Raw genomic sequence first — 20,863 nt, forward strand, 5'->3', positions numbered from 1 at the left:
ATAAATGCAGACTTGGAGAGCAGAAGAGACTTCTTTAAAAACATTAAAAAATCTTACTGTCCAAAAACTTTGGACTGGCAGTGTATAACACTTACAGTTGATTTTTTTTATATATAGTTACTTTTTTATTTAATGTAATTTTAATTCAATTTTAATATTTAATCTTTTTTTTTTATTTAGTTACATTTTTTATTTAATTTAATTTTGTTGAAATATTTAAAATAAGATCTGACATTTATTTTGGAACTGACATTGGAATTTATTTTCTAACTGGACTGTTATCGTTTAGGAATGCCAATGAATCCTGCCATGGCTGGCTATGCTGCACCAATGATGCCAAACATGATGCCGGCTGCTATGCCCATGATGCAACCCATGCAGCCCATGCAACCCATGCAACCCATGCAATGTAAGCATCCCTACTGCTGATGTTGTGCTTCTCCGATAGCATAAACTGCTAAATGCTTACCCACTTCCTGCTTGTTTTGGACGTAGCTATGATGATGCCAACTGCCATGCCACAAGCCATGCCTGCTGCAACACCAGCTGTCAGCACACAGCAAATGGCTGCTCAACAACAGGCCTTTATCAATCAACAGGCTCTGCTTCTGGTGAGTCCACCACTCAAAACGCATTTTTAAAATATGTATAAGATTATGTCCTTACATATGCTAGATAAGTGCATTCAACATATAAAAGACTGATAAAACTGTTTTTCTCTACAGGCTCAGCAGATGACCATGCAGGCAATGACACTGTCCCAGAAGCAGCAGCAGGAAGAGTTGCGAAAACGTGAGAAGGAGACACAAAGACAGTCAACGAGACATTCACCACCACGTCAGCGGCGGCGCTCTCCTCCACGTGCACGTTCACCTTCACGCTCACGCTCACCCTCACCGAAACCCCGAAGCCGCCCCAGGGAAGAAAAACCCATCCCTCAGCCCCCCGAAAAACCCCCAGAGACCCTTCCAAAGCCCCGTAGCCCAGTGGTACATGAACAGTACTGACCTGTGTTTTCTTTAACTGTATGTTTATGCTTTAGATTTTTACAATGACTTATTTTGTTTTTTAAGGCACAGCTAGAAACAGAGGCAGAGGTGGATCTCAAGGCCCCAGAAGACCAAGGGTCCTTTCAAGAGAAGAGGGATTTTTTTCAAAAGATAGGTGTGTAGACACTGCTGAAGCAGAATCCTCAAAATGGCTAAAATATAAGTGCATAAAAGATAAGATTTTCACTATCTTTATGCAACTTAGGTAAGGGAGAAGCACGTCCAAAGCCTGCGCCAAAGGTTGCTAAGCCACTGATATATGCCACTCCAGCGCCGCCGGCCCAACCCAAATCACCTCCACCAGTAAAGACTGAAGGTCAGACAGCTGTCACAACACCTATGTCTTCTTCTTTTATAGTGTAAAACCATCCGAAATAATGTGTCTTGAAGTTTATAAACCCTTCTTCACACAGTGAAACCAATCCCAGAGCCACCTAACATCAATGAAGCACCAAAACCTCAACCAGAACCTAAACCACAATCTAAACCTGCATCTCCAAAACCTGCATCTCCAAAACCTGCATCTCCAAAACCCACATCTCCTAAGCCAGAGCCTACTAGTAAAATTAGAGAGATCATCAAGCAGTACCAGAGCCGGCCCTCTCCAGAACCGAAAGCCTTCGAGCCTGTCAGGTGAGCCAAGCATTGACCTGAAATATAGTAAAGCAATAGTTTGTTTCACCTAGTAACCAGATTTCATGATCCAATTCATTTTCTGAAATGCATTGTGCTACAGAAGTAAAATGAGTTGCTAACTGTGATTCACGTTTACTTAACGCAGCCTCAGCTGTTAACTGAACGCTTGCATAATATTATGTTGCTTTGACCTTTTCAACTTGGACTGATTCCCAGACTGTAAAAGGTGGAATAATGTGGACTTCGATCTTCACAGGGTTCCGGCCAAGCAATTTGTAAAGAAAAATGACCCCAAAGCAGAGGCACTGGCCATTCTCAAAGCTCAAGGACCTGTCTCTAATCAGAAGGTAGAAGATGGCGACTTGAGCGACATAATCTAGTGTTTTAGACTTTTTGAGCTCAAAGTTCAAAATCAAAGATGGAGAAGTTGACACTTTTCTGTGTTATTTGTGCTGCAGAAACAATGGGAACATAAGCCTCCTTCACCTCCTCCGCTCCCTGAGTCCCGTGGCCCTCGTCCCATTTCTAGCGATATGAAGCAGAAGCAGCGTTCACTAGCTGATCTCTTTGGCTCGCAGCGTTCGCATGCTCCACCTCCAGCTCGTGAACCCATCCCTCCTCCACCTCCAAACATCCCAGACCCACCACCAATGCCTCCTCCTCCACCTGGTAAGTGATTCACATATTATATATGGGTCATTTCTAACACATGCAGTACATATAGTATGTTAAATGTCTTGAAGTCACTATGAAATCAAAAATTGCAATTTAATTTTTTGTTAAAGTATTTATTATAAATTATTTATCCATCCACATCATTTTTTTGTTACTTAATTATTGAGAGGACAGTAGAGAGATGACAGGAAAGTATTGGGTAGAGAGAGGGGAGCGGGAGCGGCATTTGATCTCAAGATGGGAAACGAACTAGGGTCACTGTGCGCGCAGTTGCGCTGTATATGTCAGCGCACTAACCACAAGGCTATTGGCGCCGACACATCATTTTTTTTTTATTTTTTATTTTTTATTTGCACTTGTAATCTTTAATCAAAAACAATAACCTCCCCTCTCAGTGACAAGACTCAGAAACAGAGTTGGACTATGCTGACTGTCCAACGACCAGGCTTCTAGCACCCTTTGCTGTGAATTTGATTGACAGCTGATTTGACCAATCATAGTGCCAAATCTGTCATTTTGTTCGACAAACAAACCAGACAGGAGAATTAATAGATAAAAAAAGGAAAGTCAAACTTAAAAATGGTGTACTGATGTCTTTTTGCAGTTGAGACAACATTGTAACATCTGATGTTCTAACGTGAATTTTATGCTATGACTAGCAGGAAGAGATCGATTCATGTTTGAACTGCCAGAACTGAGGCACTACAGCGATCTGTTGCATTAAGAGTCACAAAAATGATATTTATTCTTAGAATTTAAAAAAATGGATGTTGTAATTTTTTGTAATACCCCCATATACTATGCATAAAAATTAAAAACTGAAGATTTTTTAAGAAATATTTATTTTCCACTTTATTTTATTTCTTATATATTTACTTTCCCCTAATCAAAATATTCCAGATGTTGAAAACTGGCAATTTATTAAGAAATTTTCAAAATTATTAATAAATAATTCAGAAGTTTTAATTATTCCTCCTGTAATCAATATATATATATATATATATATATATATATATTATCATTTATTAAGATTATTATCTATTAATTTATTAAGTTGTGTTTCCTTTCTGCAATTAAAATTGAACTAGAATTTTTTTGTCAATTTTATTTTCAGGTTTTTATATAGAAATATGTTTTATCTATATATGCATTTGAAACTAATAACATTTTTTATTTGTTTTTAGATTTTGAGCAAGATATAACACATAATAATTTATTGAGAAATTAAAAAATGTATTAAGAAAAAGTTACGTTTTTCCCTTTCTGTCTTATAGAAAGCCTTTTTTAAACATTTTAAGCAGATGTATGTTGGGAATGTTTGTATAGATCATAAATACTTTAATTTTCAACACCTATTCATACAATATATATGAAAATTTGAAGCAAGCTGTGCAGCTTTCTCTCTAAAATTCAAATACTAAGGTAAACAGATTGCATTTGCTAATGTAATATCATCCTTTATGTGTTCCTATAGATCAGTTCAACAAGATGGCTGAGGAGGAGAGTGTTCGCTCCCAGTTGCACAGATTCTCTGCCAGCGTTTACTTTTCCAACCCGAGGATGCCTGGCAGACTCTACCTGCGCAAGGAGGTAACTAATTATCAAAAGAGTTTTATTTGACTTTCCGTGACTCCTACAAAGGTTATCACGGCTGCTTCTAGCAAACTTATGTATACTCACTATATTTGTGCTTCTTGTGCGCAGCTGTTTTATCCCAGGGAAAAATTCAACCACCCATACATCCTTAATTTACTCTGTGAGCAGGTCAGTATCAGACATAGCAAACATTGCATTGCATTTGCTCTGTATACATTTAATATTCTGTATACATCAAGCATCAATTCCAGGCCGCACATCATCTACTGTTTTTGTAAATTGCAGATCGTGCGAGACACTTACTCGGATTCTTGTCTGAAGATTTCACGTGAAGAAAGGCGGAAAATGAAAGATCTTTTGGGTATGACGGATTATTTTTAATAATCTGAAACCATGTGCTCGTCTAATAAAAATCAGATAAACTATTATGCACACTTCAACAATTTAAGTTTTTTTGTATTTCTTTGTTTTTCTCCTATCAGCGACCTTCCATATCACAACCAATATCAGTTCACTAGATGATACCATGAAGAAAAGAATTGTCATGGCAGCAAGAGACAACTGGTCCAATTACTTTTCACGTCTCTTTAATGTGAAGGTAAAATATTTGGCTTTTCTTACATAATGCACATAAACATGCATACAGACAAGCACTCTAAAATGTTTTTGCGTGTGCTTAAACAGGCGGGGAATGGAGGAGATGCTCAGATTCTGGGAGTGTCTCATAGAGGAATCAGACTGCTGAAGGTGGCCAGAGCTTCAGGCATAAACCCCAAACACCTCAGACTGCTCCACAACTACAGGTACAGTACACCTGAGAGCATAGAAATGTTGTGTTCAACAGGTTGAAGCATGCTTTTTAATTTTTTTTCAGGATTCTTTGATAAATAGGAAGTTCCAAATAACAGCATTTATTTGACATAGAACTATTTTGTAACATTATAAATGTCTTTACTGTCAAGATCAGTTCTTTGCTAAATAAAAGTAGTAATTTCTTTAAAAACATTTATTGACATTTGAACATTTTAGCAGTAGGATATGTTCTGTAGTGTTGCAGTTTGTATAACCACATGTTTTTACTGTTCAGTTATTCACAGGTTTTGTCAGTACAGCAACAAGGGGCTGAAAAAGTTGTGATCATTTTGAGCAATGAGGAGCTGGAACTTTACTCTCAACACGCACCACACATCGCAGCTGTGATTCAACTCTTCCTCATGGAGCTGATTACGGTGCGGTGGTACTAACCTTAAAGGATTAGTTCACAGAATGAAAATTTTCTGATAATTTACTCACCCCCATGTCATCCAAGATGTTCATGTCTTTCATTCTTCAGTCGAAAAGAAATAAAGGTTTTTGAGGAAAACATTCTAGGAATTTTCTCCATATAGTGGATTTCAATGGGGATCAACGAGTTGAAGGTCCAAATTGCAGTTTCAGTGCAGCTTCAAAGGGCTCTACACGATCCCAGCTGAGGAGTAAGGGTCTTATCTAGCGAAATGACTGTTCATTTTCTAAAAAAAAAAAACACCAGTTATGTCCTTTTTAACCACAAATGCTTGTCTTGCACTAGCTTGGCTTTCCGCATTATGTAGTAAGGTTGGAAAGGTCATGTGTGACGTAGGTGGAAGTACTGACCCAGTGTTTACAAAGCAAACGTGCAAAGAAAGTCTAACACCCTTTACAAAAAAGATAAAACAACGATGTCGGACTATTTTTAAGAAAATGCATTTGAAGAGAAAATGAGATGGAGTTTTTCACCCTATCCTACCTTTTTGAACCCAAAGTGCACAGACGAAGAACTAACCAATGTGACTTTTCCAATGTGATTACGCAATGCTTAAAAACACGCATGCACATTGCAGAGCTAGTGCAACATGAGCATTTGTGTTTAGAAAAGTATATACATTTTTATTATTTTTTTTAGAAAATGACCAATAGTTTTGCTAGATAATACTCTTATTCCTCGACTGGGATCGTGTAGAGCCCTTTGAAGCTGTAATGAAACTGCAGTTTGGACCTTCAACCCATTGGCCACTATTGAAAACCACTATATGGAGAAAAATCATGGAATCTTTTCCTCAAAAAACTTCATTTCTTTGTGACTGAAAAAAAGAAAGACAAGATGTTCATCTTAGATGACACAGAGGTGAGTAATCAGGAAATTTTCATTCTGGAAGTGATTTTTTTATTTAAAGTCAACATGTCTAACGCTGTTTACTTTCTTAATACACATTCATGGTCTTATAAGGAAAGGTCAATACAGTACATTCTGTTGATCTCTAATGGTGCGTTCACAACATTTTAGTGCGTTTGAGCAAAAAAGATTTGTTTTGATAAATTGTTTTATTTTTTAATCACCATGCAGTAATAAATGTGCATCTTAATTTTCTTTGCAATTGTGAATAATATTGACTGATTCTCCATTTGCAGAACTCAGACTATGTGATCGCTGTGAAGAGCTATGTGACAGATGACAGAAGCTTGCTGAGCTTACAAAGAGGCGACGTCATCAAAATCCTGAACATGGACGGAATCAAGGATGGTGAGAGGAGAACTTGAGAAAACTGTTTCGGATTGTGGATCTCCATAAACTTAAAAATGAATATGTGACCCGGAACCACAAAACCAGTCATAAGGGACAATTTTTTTTACAATTGAGATATATACATCATCTGAAAGATGAATAAAGCATAGGACAATATTTAGCCGAGATACAGAATTTAGCCTAGATTTGAATATCTCAAATCTGAGGTTAAAAAATATATATATATTTAGAAAATCGCCTTTATAGTTGTCCATATGTTCTTAGCAAAGCATATTACTAAATAAAAATTAAGTTTTGATGTATTTACAGTAGAAATTTACAAAATAGCTTCATGGAACATGATCTTTACTTAATATCCTAATGATTTTTGGTGCAGAAAAAGGAAAATCGATCATTTTGACCCATACAATGCATTTTTGGCTATGGCTACAAATATACCCATGCTACTTAAGACTGGTTTTGTAGTCAAGGGTCACATATATGTAATTGCCCTGCCATTAGCGACATAGAAATGCAAAAACATGCTCAAAATTGAAAAAAAAGGCCATTGGTTGAGCCAAAAGTCGACATGTTTGACCAATAAAAATAGGCTTTGTGATTTGACAACACTCTAAGAATAAGATTTGATTGTTATTATCTTATTATTATTTCCCAGGAAACACATTTGTTAGGAAGTAGGAACATTTTATGCATGGTATTCAAAAAAAAAGTAAAAAGTGTGACATGTTTGTATATTGAGCATCACTTGTGTATCTGATTAAGTAGTACAGCATGAAACCTAAAAGGTGTTTACTATTGTTTTTTTTTATTTTTTGTAGGATGGATGTTTGGTTCCAGTGGGGGCCGTTCTGGACTTTTCCCAGTGGACGTCACTCAGCCTTGTGCTCCACCAGACTACCATAGCAGCAACATGGAGCGGCAGCTTGAACGGAAAAAGAGTATGAGACGTACCGGCTCTTCCCCTAACATCCCAGCCATCACCAACATGCCTGTCAACGGCCCCATCTACAGCAGCTGTCTTGCCCACTCAGTGACTGAGAGTGAATACAGTCTGGAAACGGAGTCCATCCAGAGATCTGAATCAGTACGTCAACAGCATATCCTGGCTGAGTTTGCCAGGAGGTTCTTCACAGAAGCTATCAGCAGGTAAAATCTTCTGTAAATCGTAAGTGTTTGCATCGTGCTTTTCAATCTCCACTTAACATTGATTTGTTTTTTTCTTTTCTCAGGCCAAACAATAACAAAAGTCCTAATGAGATGGTGGAATACACTCCAGTATGTATGCATCTCTTAGTCTCTCACTAAATGTATGCTGGGATTTTATAAGTTTGTTTGATTGTTTTTGTTTGCTGTGGTTTCTTTTGTTAGAATCCCATTCAGGAGTCACTGATCCATTTCTCAGACGCTGATCTCAGTCGTCTGAGTGTTCAAAACTTCATGGGTAAGTGAACATACATGCTGAAAAACAGACAAACTGTAAACTCAATTATATCATTTATATCATCAATTATACTCATTATATCAATTATATCCATTATATCAGCATAAATTTGCAATCTCTGTGATAATGTACAGTCAGTGGGTGATGTGAAATAAAATCACAGAACCACAATGAGAAGCAAATAGGTCTAGTGTAAGTTTGGCAAGGTGGTAAACATTTTACCATTACCAGCTATTTACCAAATTAATAAATGCATTAAATATATAAATAAAATTAAATTGCAATATAGAAATAAATCTAATTAATTAATTAATTATTGATTTGACTTTAATTAAGAGTAAAAACTTTATTTAAAACTTTACGTAAAAACTTTACTTTATTTACACTTTAAATATTTTGCATTTAAAGACCAGTATATTATTTAAAGATCATAAAATCCTCATCAATAGTGACATTAAAACATATTTTAGGCTTAATATTAAGAAATGTGCATTATGCACAAGTAGTACTCCAAATAAAGTTTAATTACAATTTTTATGTCAGTAAGTCTCAAGTGATAAATCAGTAAATATCTTAATAGACCTGAACTATACTTAGTATAAAAGTATAAAATAAATGCATTTGCACTGATTATTACTCTTTTACTAGGGGATTCCATTCAAAGTATTTGACACAACTATTTCTTTGTAGTTTTGATGCAGTTTATGATGGATCAGCCTATGAAGAAAAATCAGACAGAGAGCAGCTGTGTCAACTCCATTCTGCAGGTAAGTGTTCCCTTAAAAGTCTACAGCAAATTTGTGAGGTGTATTGTGAATTTGAACATCTGTAACTTGACAACTTGTTTTGGTTTAGCTGGGAAAAGAGAAGGAGTTCCTCAGGGATGAAATCTACTGTCAGATCATCAAGCAGACCACCAAAAACCATATCAAGTGAGTAATAATGTGTCTAAACTACCATTTAAAAGTTTGTGGTCAGTAATTAATTTTTTGTATACTTGCAAGGACATATTAAATTGCTAAAAAGTAATAGTAAAGACAATTATAATGTTACAAACATCTTCAAACTTTTAAACATTCTAGTCATTAAAGAATCCTGAAAAATGTAGGACAATTGTTTTCAACATTGATAAGAAGAAATGTTTCTTGAGCACCAAATCAACATGATTTCTGAAGGATCACCTGAAACTGAAGACTGGAATAATGATTTATGCAATCATGGGAATAAAGTACATTTTAAAGTATATTAAAATAGAAAACAGCTATTTTGAATTGTAATAATAATTCACAATGTTGTTCAAAAACATTAAAGGAGAACTTCACTTCCAGAACACCAATTTACAAATAATTTACTCACCCCCTCACATCCAAGGTGTTCGTGTCCTTCTGTTTTCAGTTGTAAAGAAATTATGGTTTTTGAGGAAAGCATTTCAGGATTTTTCTCCACTTAATGGACTTCATTGGTGCCCCGATTTTGAACTTCCAAAATGTAGTTTAAATGCAGCTTCAAAGGGCTCTGAACGATCCCAGCCGAGGAAGTAGGGTCTTATCTAGCGAAACAATCTGTAATGTTTTTAAAAAAAAAAAAAAAAAGTGTACTTTTTAAGCATAAAAGCTTGTGTAGCACAGGCTCTAGGATGCGCGTCCACGACGCTACGAATCACGTCTAAGTTCATCGTCTATGTACTCCGGCTCAAAAAGGTAGAGTATGGCGAAAAACAGCGTTTGACTTACTTGCACTTCCTTAGTCTTTGCGCGTTTGCTTTGTAAATACTGTGTCTGTAGTTCTGCCTACGTCGACCTTTCGACATGATTCAATAGTTTGTAGCGTTGTGGACGCGCATCCCAGAGCTAGTGCTACACAAGCTTTTGTGCTTAAAAAGTATGCAAATTTTTATTTTCCGAAAAAAATGACCAGTCGTTTCGCTAGATAAGACCCTTCTTCCTCGGCTGGGATCCTTTAGAGCCCTTTGAAGCTGCATTTAAACTACATTGTGGAAGTTCAAAATCGTGGCACCAATGAAGTCCATTAAATACTTTCCTCAAAAACCATAATTTCTTCATGACTGAAGACAAAAAGAACTGGGCATCTATGATGACAAGGGGGTGAGTGAATTATTTGTAAATTGCTGTTCTGAAAGTGGAGTTCTCCTTTAAAAATCTTACCCACTCTAAACGTGTGAATGTGTATATTGTTTGCTAATTTTGTAGGGAGGGCTGCACCCGTGGGTGGCGTTTGTTCAGTCTTGTGACTGGATTCTTCGCCTGTTCCAACACTCTTCTGCCATTTTGCACCCGCCACCTGGAGTCCATCTTTCAGGATTCCAACCACCCTTTTCAAGGTGCAGTATTCACCTCTAACATCTTATACTGTATGATTATGATATGAAATATGATTCAAGTTTGCCATATGTGGATTTTGCTATACTATCTGATTAGAAAGTCATCTAAACCTAATTGTATGCACAAGAACCGCTGTTTGCATGGGTTGTCTGAATATAATATTTGTATGCAGAATTGGCAAACGTGTGCTTGAAGAATCTCAAACGATCACTCAGCTTTGGAGGACGCAGGCACATCCCTTCACATTCAGAAATGGAGGCCATTTTGGTAAGTGAAGACGCATAAGAATAAAATAGGTTGAACAGTGAAGATAAAAGCATGCCTTGATATCTGCATCGCATGCAGGCTGGGAGAAACTCTCGTCGGCTGCCCATCATGCTGCCTGGTGGAAGTGAATTTACCTGCAAGATTCGCAGCTTTAGTGTAAGTAAGGTCTGCTCTTTCTATTTTCATTTTATTAGGATAATGTGTTGTCTACATGTAGTGCTTTTATGCTTTTCTGTAGGTTGCATTTGAGGTGGTACAAGAATTTTGCTCTGAGATGGGCGTCATAAATCCAGCAGAAGTGAAGGAATACTCCATCCATGCCTCTAAGAAAGGTGATAAGACATCTTTAGTCACTCTTGTGCAAACATGAACACATATGTACACACAGTACATGGTACAAAAATAAAACAGCGTAAATAGTACAAAATACGACAAAAAGTGTATAAATCACTTGTTTTTTTTTTAAGTAAAACTGTCCAATAGCAACACCAGCAAGTGAAGTTGCAGGGGGAGTTCACTTCACTCTCACCTCCCCTGAACCCATTTAGTTTTAATAGACCCCATAAAGCGTACAGTGAGTTTGTTGGGGGCTAATTGAGAATTAATGAGGGAAAGTCACGTGAGAGGAGGCAACGCCTCCATCGCGATATGATTGGATATGACTGGTTATGTTTGGCTCTGATTGGTTCATGCGATAAATCCCACCTCTTGTGTTCATGCGTGTTTCGTATTCATGAATCAGTCTGAACAAACGAAATGATGGCATTATTGAGAAGTCTAAAAAATTGTAAGCAAGCAATACACACACTTATATATCACCACTTCGTCACGTCAAAATCAAACTTCAAATGACCTAAAAACATGATCTTTTACTGAGCAATCAGTTGAAATTAAAGGTACATCTCTGCATCTGTGACCAGTGTTTAGCAAGCTCTGGTGCCCTGAAAATACATCTTTTATTAAGAAGTACAGCTGAACATCAGTTCATAAATAAAATATGTAATTGTTTAAATAAGATACATGGTTTAAATTGTTATCGCCTTAAGTTATTATTTTGAAATAAATGTAAAACTTCCAGAACAAAAATTTACAGATAATTTACTCACCCCCTTGTCATCCAAGATGTTTGTGTCTTTCTTTATTCAGTCGTAAAGAAATTATGTTTTTTGAGGAAAACATTTCAGGATTTTCTCTATATAGTGGACTTCAATGGTACCTGTGATTTTGAACTTCCAAAATGCAGTTTCAGTGCAGCTTCAAAGGGCTCTAAACGATCCCAGACGAGGAAGAAGGGTCTAATCTATCGAAACGATCGGTTATTTTTGAAAAAAATTACAATTAATATACTTTTCAACCTCAAATGCTCATCTTCATCTGCCTGAACTCTGTTTTTTCCGGTTCATGACAGTAAGGGTACACTCTTAAAAATAAAGGTGCTTCACGATGCCATAGAAGAACCTTTCTTTGTCTAAATGGTTCCATAAGGAACCTTTAATATCTGAAGAACCTTTCTGTTTCACAAAAGGTTCTTTGTGGTAAAAGAAGGTTCTTCAGATTGTAAAAAGGTAAGAAAGAGATGGTTCTTCAAAGATCCTTTGACTGAATGGTTCTTTGTGGAACCTAAAATGGTTCTTCTATGGCATCGCTGTGAAGAACCTTTTAAAGCAACTTTATTTTTAAGAGTATATGTTGAAAAACTCCCATCTCATTTTCTCCGCCAACTTTAAAATCATCCAAATTGCTGCAGAAGTACCGACCCAGTGTTTAAAAGTGAACATGCAAAGAAGATCAAATGCTCTTTAAAACAGGAAAAACAGCGATGAAGGGCGATTTTGTCTAATGGTCATGAACCGGAAAAAACAGAGTTCAGGCAGCTAAACTGGATTTTGGACATTCTAATTCGGGGGCACAATTGAAGTCCATTATATGGAGATAAATCCTGAAATGTTTTCCTCAAAAAACATAAATTATTTACAACTAAGTGAACTTCTTAAAAAACACTAAATTAATGAGACTTGATTTTAGTAAATAGAACAGTCTATTATTGTTAAATAATTGATTCACAGGAGTCAATGCTTTCATACTGTTTTTACCATGAATTCCTCTTTTTAGGTGATGCCGCACGCCCAATTCATGCTGATGAGTATCTGTTTGACTTCCTGCTGGATGATGGTTCCATCACGCTCTCCTATCATCGAATAATTTGGAAACAGCCATTGCAGTTCAACAATGACCTTTATCTGGAGTTCCACTACCAGCTGGTACAAAACCAGTCACTTTTGAATTAATTATGTAAAATGTTAAAGCAATAACACAATCCCTGTTTTACATGAATGAATATTCAAGATTATAAGATACATATCTTGAAAAGTATACACTACCGTTGAAATGAAATGTATACACTACAATTCAGCAGTTTAATGATGTTACAAAAGATTTTAAAAAAACAGTTTTAAATAAATGCAAGTATTTATTCATCAGATAATCTTAAAAAAAAAAACGGTTCTCAATTCCATAAAAAAATTAAGCAGCTCAGCTGTTTTCAACATTGATAATAATGAGAAATGTTTCTTGAGCACCTAATCAGCATATTAGAATGATATTAGAATGAAGGATCATGTGACACTGAAGACTGGCTTTATGGATGCTGAAAATTCAGCTTCGCCATCACAAAAAAATTACAAATTGAAATATTTTAAAATAAAATTTTAAATTGTAATATTTCACAATATTACTATTTTTACTGTATTTTTAATCAAATAAATGCAGCCTTGATGAGCATAAGAGACTTATAAAACATAAAAAAAAAACCTTACAGACCTTTTTTACGTAAACTGCCATTCAAAAGTTTGGGATCTGTAAGATTTTTTGATGTTTTTTTAAAGAAGTCTGTTACGCTCATCAAAGTTCTGTTTATTTGATCAAAAATACAGGGAAAAAAGTTAATATCATGAAATATAATTGCTATTTAAAATAACAGTTTTCTATTTTAATATACTTTAAAATGTAATGTAGTGTAATTTATTTCAGTGACGCAAAGCTGAATTTTCATCAGCCGTTACTTCAGTCTTCAGTGTCACCTGATCCTTCAAAAATCATTCTAATATTCTGATTTATTATCAATGTTGAAAATAGTTGTGCTGCTTAATATATATATGTATTATTTTGGAACCTGTGATACTTTTTTCAGAATTCAGAACTTTAAACGGCAGTATAAATTGCTACAAAAGTATCTGAAATGCTGTTATTTTAAACATTCTATTCATCAAATTAAAAGTAGTATTAATATTAAAACAATAGTAAGCAGCACAACAGTTTTTAACATTTAACATAATAAATCAGCATATTAGAATGATTTCTGAAGGATCAGGTGACACTGAAGACTGGAGTAGTGATGCTGAAAATTCAGCTTTGCATCACAGAAATAAATTCTGTTTTAAAGTATATTACTATAGAAAAACATATTTTAAATGGCAATAATATATCACAATATTACAGATTTTTCTGCATTTTTAATCAAATAAACAGCCTTGATAAGCAGAAATTGCTTTCAAACAAAAAGGAAAACAATTTACTGACCCCTAACTTTGAACAGCAGTGTATATTGCTACAAAAGTATCCTATTTTAAATCAGTGCTGTTCTTTCTAACATTTTATTCATCAAAGAATCCTGAAAAAACTAACACAGATTCCAAAAACAAACAAACAACAACAAAAAAAGCAGCATTGGTAATAAATCAGCATATTAGAATGATTTCTGAAGGATCATGTGACACTGAAGACTGAAAATTCAGCTTTGCATCGCAAGAATAAATTCTATTTTAAAATATATTAATATAGAAAAAAATATTTTAAATTGCAATAATATATCACAATATTACAGTTTGTTCTGCATTTGTAATTAAATAAACACAGCCTTAATAAGCAGAAAAGACTTTTTAAAAAACATTAAAGACTGATCCCAAACTTTTGAACAGCAGTGTATAAAATGTAATTTTCATGTACTGTATGATGGATTCCATCTTATGTTTTTCAGCTGGTAGCTAATTACCTAGCAGGGAGGCTGTTGCTGCCCTTGAACAGTCCTACAATCTACCAGCAGGTGGCAGAGTTGACCGCTCTTCAACACCTTGCACTTGGCCTGAAGGATATCCCCACCAAGTAATTTCATACATCTCAAACGTTGTGATTTCTTACCGTCGTTTCAACTGACAGTCGAATCATTGTTTTAAATCTGACTCATTTATTTCTTTACTTCAGCGCTGAGGTAAAGCACTACCTTCCCCAGATGGATCGGCTCAACTCCACTGACGAAAGACTTCTTGCTACTATGCGGTCACAGCTTTCCACCTTAGGCCCCCTCGGCCATCTTGACGCCAAAGCTCGCTTTATCAGTGAGTTAACAAATTTCCAGACAATTGTTAAACCATACTGATTTCACATCCTTATGCTTATAAACAAACTCTTCAACTTTTCAGAAAGTGTCAGTCTGCTGCCTTTCTTTGGATTTGATGTATTCACTGCTCAGAAAGCAAGTCATCGCAGCTGTCCCTCTCCCTCCATAGTCGCAGTCAACCATGAAGTTATCACAGTCCTTGATCCCAAAACACAGGTATGCACTCTTGATCTGTCACTCATGTTCAGTTCCCATGATGTTTTGATCTTAAAAGTGTTTTTTAATCATACCACAACTAAACAATCTTTGCAGAACTCATGTTTGACAATCCCTATGGACGATGTGCAGTCATTGCGTTCAATCCGTTCCAAAAAAGACAAGATGCCATCAGTTGAAATCACCTTTGGAAGCCAAGCTCAAACCACGACTATCAGCTTTGGTCTAAAGCAGGTTCGTATGTAGATAAAGGTCATGGATGTTCATATGTTCTCATTTTTAATAGCTGGTCTGACTAATGAATAATCTCTCGTGTCTCCCAGGCGAAAGAGCTGTGCCACACCATTGCTGTGATTATGGAAGAGGTGGTGAAACCCATCTACAGCAGCGTGTCCAGTCGGGCCGGAACCCCTTATTAAACAAGCAACATATGGAATCTTCACCTATTATCTCATGACTTATTCTAAAGTTCTAATATGTTATAAAATATTACAGACATTATATTTAATAAAACTGTACAAACATTTATGTAAGATCAAAGTTAATGCCTACCAAATGTTTAAATCATTATAGCCTGGGCTTTTTAGGGGTGTAAACATGCAGCGAAGATATATACAGTACAATTTTCTATTTAAAAAAATATATATATCATGACATTTTAAACCGTTTGGAATGAATGTTAACGACTTAATAAGCATTAATGTAATATTGTATTTTTTTAACAACTATGTGTTTAATTTAGTATTATTATGAGTTGATACCACCAAATGGGGATGATTTTTGATTATATTTATTAGAAGCCTGACCTATTTTGTATATGTGTTATAATTGTTTAATTATTTGTCTCCAAATAAAAGAACACTGATTAGTAATTATAGATGTTAAACTATTAAAGTGTTAGAAAGTGTAAAATGTCTTCTGAAGTGTATTTTTAATTATTTTTCAATAAAAATAACTGGTGTCTGTCCTCGCTCTGTCAGAAAACCGAGAAAAAGTTTTTCTTTCATTTGCATACAGATACACCACCAGTCAGAAGTATCCAAAATACCGCAAAAACAGTAAAATTTTGAAATATTTTTGCTATTTAAAATAACTGGTTTCTATTTGAATATTTTTTAAAGTGTAATTTATTCCTGATTTCAAAACTGAATTTTTAGCATAATTACCCCAGTCATATGATCCTTAAGAAATCATTCTAATATTCTGATTTGCTACTCAAAAGAGACATTTATTATTATTATTATTATTATTATTATTATTATTATTATTATGTTGAAAACAGCTGAGTAGAATTTTTTTCAGGTTTCTCTGATGAACAGAAAGTTTGGAAGAAGAGCGTTTATCTGAAATAGAACATTTTGGTAACATAAATGTCTTTATGATTGACTTTTGATCAATTTAAAGCATCATTGTTAAATGAAAGTATTAATTTCTATAATTAAAAAATAAATAATAATAAAATTAACTCCAAGCTTTTAAATGGTGTAGTGTATAATGTTACAAAAGCTTTTTATTTCGTATAAATGCTGATCTTTGAATTCATCAAAGAATCCTCAACAAAAATGCACTCAACTGTTTTAAATATTGATAACAACAACAACAACAACGATAATAATAATAATAATAATTGTTTCTTGAACAGCAAATCAGCATATTAGAATGATTCCCGAGTGATCATGTGACACTGAAGACTGACGTAATGATGCTAAAAAATTAGCTTTGATAAATTATTTTCAGATAGAAAGCAGTTATTTAAAATAGTAAAAATATTTCACAATATTACTGCTTTTGCCATATTTTGGATCAAATAAATGCAGACTTCGTGAGCAGAAGAGATTTATTTAAAAAAAAAAAAAAAAACATTAAAAATCTTACTGCACAAAAACCTTGACTGATAGATCGATATATTTATAAATACGCATTTATTATAAACTCTATATAACATCAAAGCTTTCACTTTGATGTGCAGGGTATCTACGCCAAACAGAGGCTCCGCCCTATGAACCTGCAAGCCGATTACCCGCCCTGAAGTACTGACCAATCACAAAGGACATAACAAAGCAAATCCCGCCCTTCAGATAACACTGACCAATCAAATTCCACTACATCGCTCCTGCACAAACACACCACGCCTTTTTAGTCACTAACATGGCCGTCACCAGGGAGTGAGTCCAAGGATTTTGAGACGAATATTATTTGCTTCTGTATTAACACTTTTGATGATTGACGATGCTACTTGTGGGTCGTTTATGTTGCAGCTCTCTAACGTAAGTTCACGTCGATTTCATGTGATATGAACACGTAGCCAGTGTCATTTAACCCCTAGGCCACCTCTGTTAACATGAACCAGCTGTTTTGGTTATGTATAAATGGTTTAATGATATTTATATATAAATTACTTTAACTTTAAAAGCTCGTTTTAACAGTGAGATACAGCAGGGTGGTTTTAATCAGTCGCTAGACTAGATCAAACGATCAACATGCGAAATGGGAACTGCCTTTCATATTGACATAGGTGTATGTTAATAATAATCGGAAAACTCTAGAACATAATATATTGTTATGATGTGTAATACATAAATGCAAGCTGTTACTGTAAAGTATTTAATATCTTAAGGTTATACAGTTCCTTATTTAGGGTGTCTCTGTAGAAATGTACATACTCCTAAAGAAATGTTTCTACATAACAATCATTTTTTAAAAACTTGTTCAGATGAATCCTGCATTGTCAATTCACTCCATGTAGTCAAACATTAAAGCCTTCAGTAGCATCAATAGTAAGTATTTGTGTAAAACTGTCACTTTATAAATCAGGTCAGCACTTCTTCTCTCTGAATTTTTTGGATTTAGAGATTATGTAAGTGACTATTACAATTTTTTGTTCCAGTGATGGTTAATTACAGTTTTGTGAACCAGTTTGGATATTCAGAGTGCGGAGTAAGTTCACTTGCAAATTTGCTGATTAGGTTCACTTGTCTTTCTAGAGAATAAGCCAAGTGCTTAGTAATTTGTTTGTCAAATATAGTCTCTTACCTAGAAAGCCAAAGATTAGATGATTAAATGTCCTACATTGTGTAGCCAAAAGCTGTTTTTGCAGATTGCTGACACTCATATAATTTCTCGTTTAATTTTAGACTATCATTATCTAAATTGGTCATGTTTACGAAGGCATCAGGGGACACAGCGAAGCTCACCACTTCTATGTGAGCAAGAATATTTTTTTTAAATTAAATTATGAGGATATGTGACGCTGGACCTCAAAACCAGTCATAAGGGTCATAAATCGTTCAAAGATGAATAAATAAGCTTTCCATTGATCTATAGTTTGTTAGGATAGGGCAATATTTGGCTCGAGAAATCTGGAATTTGAGGGTGCAAAAAAAAATAATAATAAAATATTGAGAAAATCACCTTTAAAGTTATCCATATAAAGTTCTTAGCAATGCATATTACTAATCAAAAATTAGGTTTTGATGTATTTATGGTAAGAAATTGGCATGAAATGTATCATTTTGACCCATACAGTGTATTGTTGTCTATTGCTAAAAATATACACGTGCTACTTATGACTGGTTTTGTGGTCCAGGGTCACATATTTTAATTATGTTTCCATCTTGTTTGATTGCCAGAACCTGTTTATTTCATGTTGGCATCAGGTGGCATAAGTATATACTATTATAAATTAAGGTGTTATTTAAATTTTTATGTTTTATTTAAGCGATTACATGGGATTTAAAAAAAAAAAAACATGTTGTGTGTCAACTACCCTTATTTACAGACATGCTATTGCTCTTTATTGCACTCTTGTGTGCTGTTGTCAATAAAATGAGTGAGTGAGTATTATTATTGAAAAGTCATTACCATGAATACATACATTTATCAATAACTGCAGCATGTAAACCTGACTTGGATAATGATGCTAAATGTAGTCATTGATTATTTGTAGTAACTCCTTTTGAAATGCTTTCTGGCCTGATCAGATCCCTTTGAATGTAAGAAGAGAGAAGCCACACCCACTCATTGATTCCAGTTCCCCGGGCATTGACTACAGCCCTGACATCCGTCCCTCAGACTGGCAGTGCCTGCAGGTGCAGCGTCTCGGAGCTGGGGGCCACCGTTGCCTTCCTCTGCCAGCTGGGCTGGGATCGGGACAAGTGTGGACCGTAACTACCAGCTCTGGGCGTCTCGACAGAGTATGGTGAGAGACAGCGGCTGCCATGGAGCTACAGGATAAGAAACAGGTAAGTTCTTAAAGTGTCTTCCTCTTATAGACGAGAGTGGGTTTGCTCAGACTGTTGATTACCATTGAAAATAGTTATGTTCTGTTTGTAAAAAAAAAAACATCAATACCAAATCACATTTGAATAAAGATTAAGTATGACTTTACACAGATAAGACAACTTCATACTAGTCTCCTGTTAATGTCAAACAATGTTTAATAAACAAATATACTATTTTTGTAATAGTAGTTTAGTAATAATTTATCATACAAACTCATTGACGCTATGATCACAGTAGAAAACTTTCACAAATTATTTTATTATTATTATTATTATTCTCCTCTGGCATATTTTAGACCTCTAGACGCACTGAAAACTGGTCCATTATCAAGCTCAAGGGCACAAAGTTCTAAAATAGAAAAACTACAGGTTTATTTACAGGGGTGTTTCATTCTCTTTTTCCGGTCATGGGTGTTTGTACTGTAATAATTAACAGCTCAACTTGAACCATCCCGGATACATTTGAATGCAGGTGGAAGTTGTAGAGGTTGTGTAAACCATATTGTCTATTTGACTTTGGACAAGAAAAGCTGATATGTTGTGTAGTTCATAATGTGCCTGAAAAGCAGTGAGGTTGGGCCAGAAGTACTTTATTACTATCTTGTGAAAGCAAGAAAAGCTTGGTTACATGTATTAGCATGTGTAATGGATTTCTTAGCAGTCACATCATTTTATATATGTGGCCCTGGACCACAAAACGGTCTTAAGTAGCACAGGTATATTTGTAGCAATAGGCAAAAATATGGGTCAAAATTATCGATTTTTCCTTTATGCCAAAAATCATTAGGATATTAAATTCCATTAAGATATTTAGTACATTTCCTACCATAAATATATCAAAACTTCATTTTTGATTAGTAATTCGCATTCACATGGACAACTTTAAAGGCGATTTCCTATTTTTATTTTTTTTCACCCTCAGATAGAACAAAAAGGTGTATCTCGGCCAAATATTGTCCTATCCTAACAAACCATACAACAATGGAAAGCTTATTTATTCAGCTTTCAGATGTATAAATGTATAAAAACTTACCCTTATGACTGGTTTTGTGGTCCAGCGTCACATATGTATATTTCTGATATTGCATTTAAAGGCATTATGTGAAATTGGCAGTAATGATGTTGCTGAGATCCTCTTTTAGTTCTTGTCTTACCTGTATTGATTTTGCTGAGGTAAGAGGAGTGTGCTGGGATAGTTGTTCCTGTGGTGCAGGAACCTGGGAATCTGGATCAGACCCTAAATCTGGAGTGCATTGCAAGGTTAAGTGAGGTTAAGTGAAGATGTGAAGTTCTGTTTAGCATATTGATGGACATAAAATAGTTTTGTGACTATTGTTTTGGGAGTAAAAATTAAAAACAGTGAATTATCTCTTAAGTACTCAAGCAGCAATATATTAAAATGTATTAAATATAAAATATA

At 35.0% G+C, this 20,863-nt stretch overlaps 2 protein-coding genes across 6 annotated transcripts in view; both read left to right on the plus strand.

Annotated features, from left to right (window-relative positions):
- myo15b (myosin XVB) overlaps positions 1-16,133 on the plus strand; it is a 38,140-nt gene extending 22,007 nt beyond the window's left edge. The window contains exons 35-64 of the mRNA XM_051125070.1: positions 290-409; positions 496-611; positions 726-989; positions 1,074-1,164; positions 1,255-1,365; positions 1,463-1,682; positions 1,942-2,032; positions 2,144-2,354; positions 3,835-3,950; positions 4,065-4,124; positions 4,242-4,317; positions 4,439-4,554; positions 4,641-4,759; positions 5,044-5,185; positions 6,387-6,498; positions 7,320-7,647; positions 7,731-7,776; positions 7,870-7,942; positions 8,633-8,709; positions 8,798-8,874; positions 10,153-10,283; positions 10,457-10,551; positions 10,630-10,707; positions 10,790-10,883; positions 12,664-12,812; positions 14,588-14,712; positions 14,812-14,945; positions 15,030-15,163; positions 15,260-15,397; positions 15,487-16,133. Coding sequence (XP_050981027.1) covers positions 290-409; positions 496-611; positions 726-989; positions 1,074-1,164; positions 1,255-1,365; positions 1,463-1,682; positions 1,942-2,032; positions 2,144-2,354; positions 3,835-3,950; positions 4,065-4,124; positions 4,242-4,317; positions 4,439-4,554; positions 4,641-4,759; positions 5,044-5,185; positions 6,387-6,498; positions 7,320-7,647; positions 7,731-7,776; positions 7,870-7,942; positions 8,633-8,709; positions 8,798-8,874; positions 10,153-10,283; positions 10,457-10,551; positions 10,630-10,707; positions 10,790-10,883; positions 12,664-12,812; positions 14,588-14,712; positions 14,812-14,945; positions 15,030-15,163; positions 15,260-15,397; positions 15,487-15,582 — 3,740 coding nt within the window. The 3' untranslated portion in view covers positions 15,583-16,133. The remainder of the gene's footprint in view (positions 1-289; positions 410-495; positions 612-725; positions 990-1,073; positions 1,165-1,254; positions 1,366-1,462; positions 1,683-1,941; positions 2,033-2,143; positions 2,355-3,834; positions 3,951-4,064; positions 4,125-4,241; positions 4,318-4,438; positions 4,555-4,640; positions 4,760-5,043; positions 5,186-6,386; positions 6,499-7,319; positions 7,648-7,730; positions 7,777-7,869; positions 7,943-8,632; positions 8,710-8,797; positions 8,875-10,152; positions 10,284-10,456; positions 10,552-10,629; positions 10,708-10,789; positions 10,884-12,663; positions 12,813-14,587; positions 14,713-14,811; positions 14,946-15,029; positions 15,164-15,259; positions 15,398-15,486) is intronic.
- Positions 16,134-17,292: 1,159 nt separating this feature from the next.
- The window catches only part of tmem94 (transmembrane protein 94), a 29,396-nt gene continuing 25,825 nt past the window's right edge, over positions 17,293-20,863 (plus strand). For 2 of the 5 annotated variants that reach the window (XM_051124408.1, XM_051124412.1), the window contains exons 1-3: positions 17,309-17,430; positions 18,298-18,366; positions 19,144-19,404. In XM_051124408.1, the coding sequence (XP_050980365.1) occupies positions 19,381-19,404 (24 nt within the window). In that variant the 5' untranslated portion in view covers positions 17,309-17,430; positions 18,298-18,366; positions 19,144-19,380. Of the gene's footprint in view, positions 17,431-17,876; positions 17,941-18,050; positions 18,101-18,297; positions 18,367-19,143; positions 19,405-20,863 lie in introns of all 5 variants that reach the window. The other 3 variants (XM_051124410.1, XM_051124411.1, XM_051124409.1) reach the window with 3 other exon arrangements.

Source organism: Labeo rohita, chromosome 12 (genome assembly GCF_022985175.1).
Source record: "Labeo rohita strain BAU-BD-2019 chromosome 12, IGBB_LRoh.1.0, whole genome shotgun sequence".
NCBI classification, from domain to species: Eukaryota; Metazoa; Chordata; class Actinopteri; order Cypriniformes; family Cyprinidae; genus Labeo; species Labeo rohita.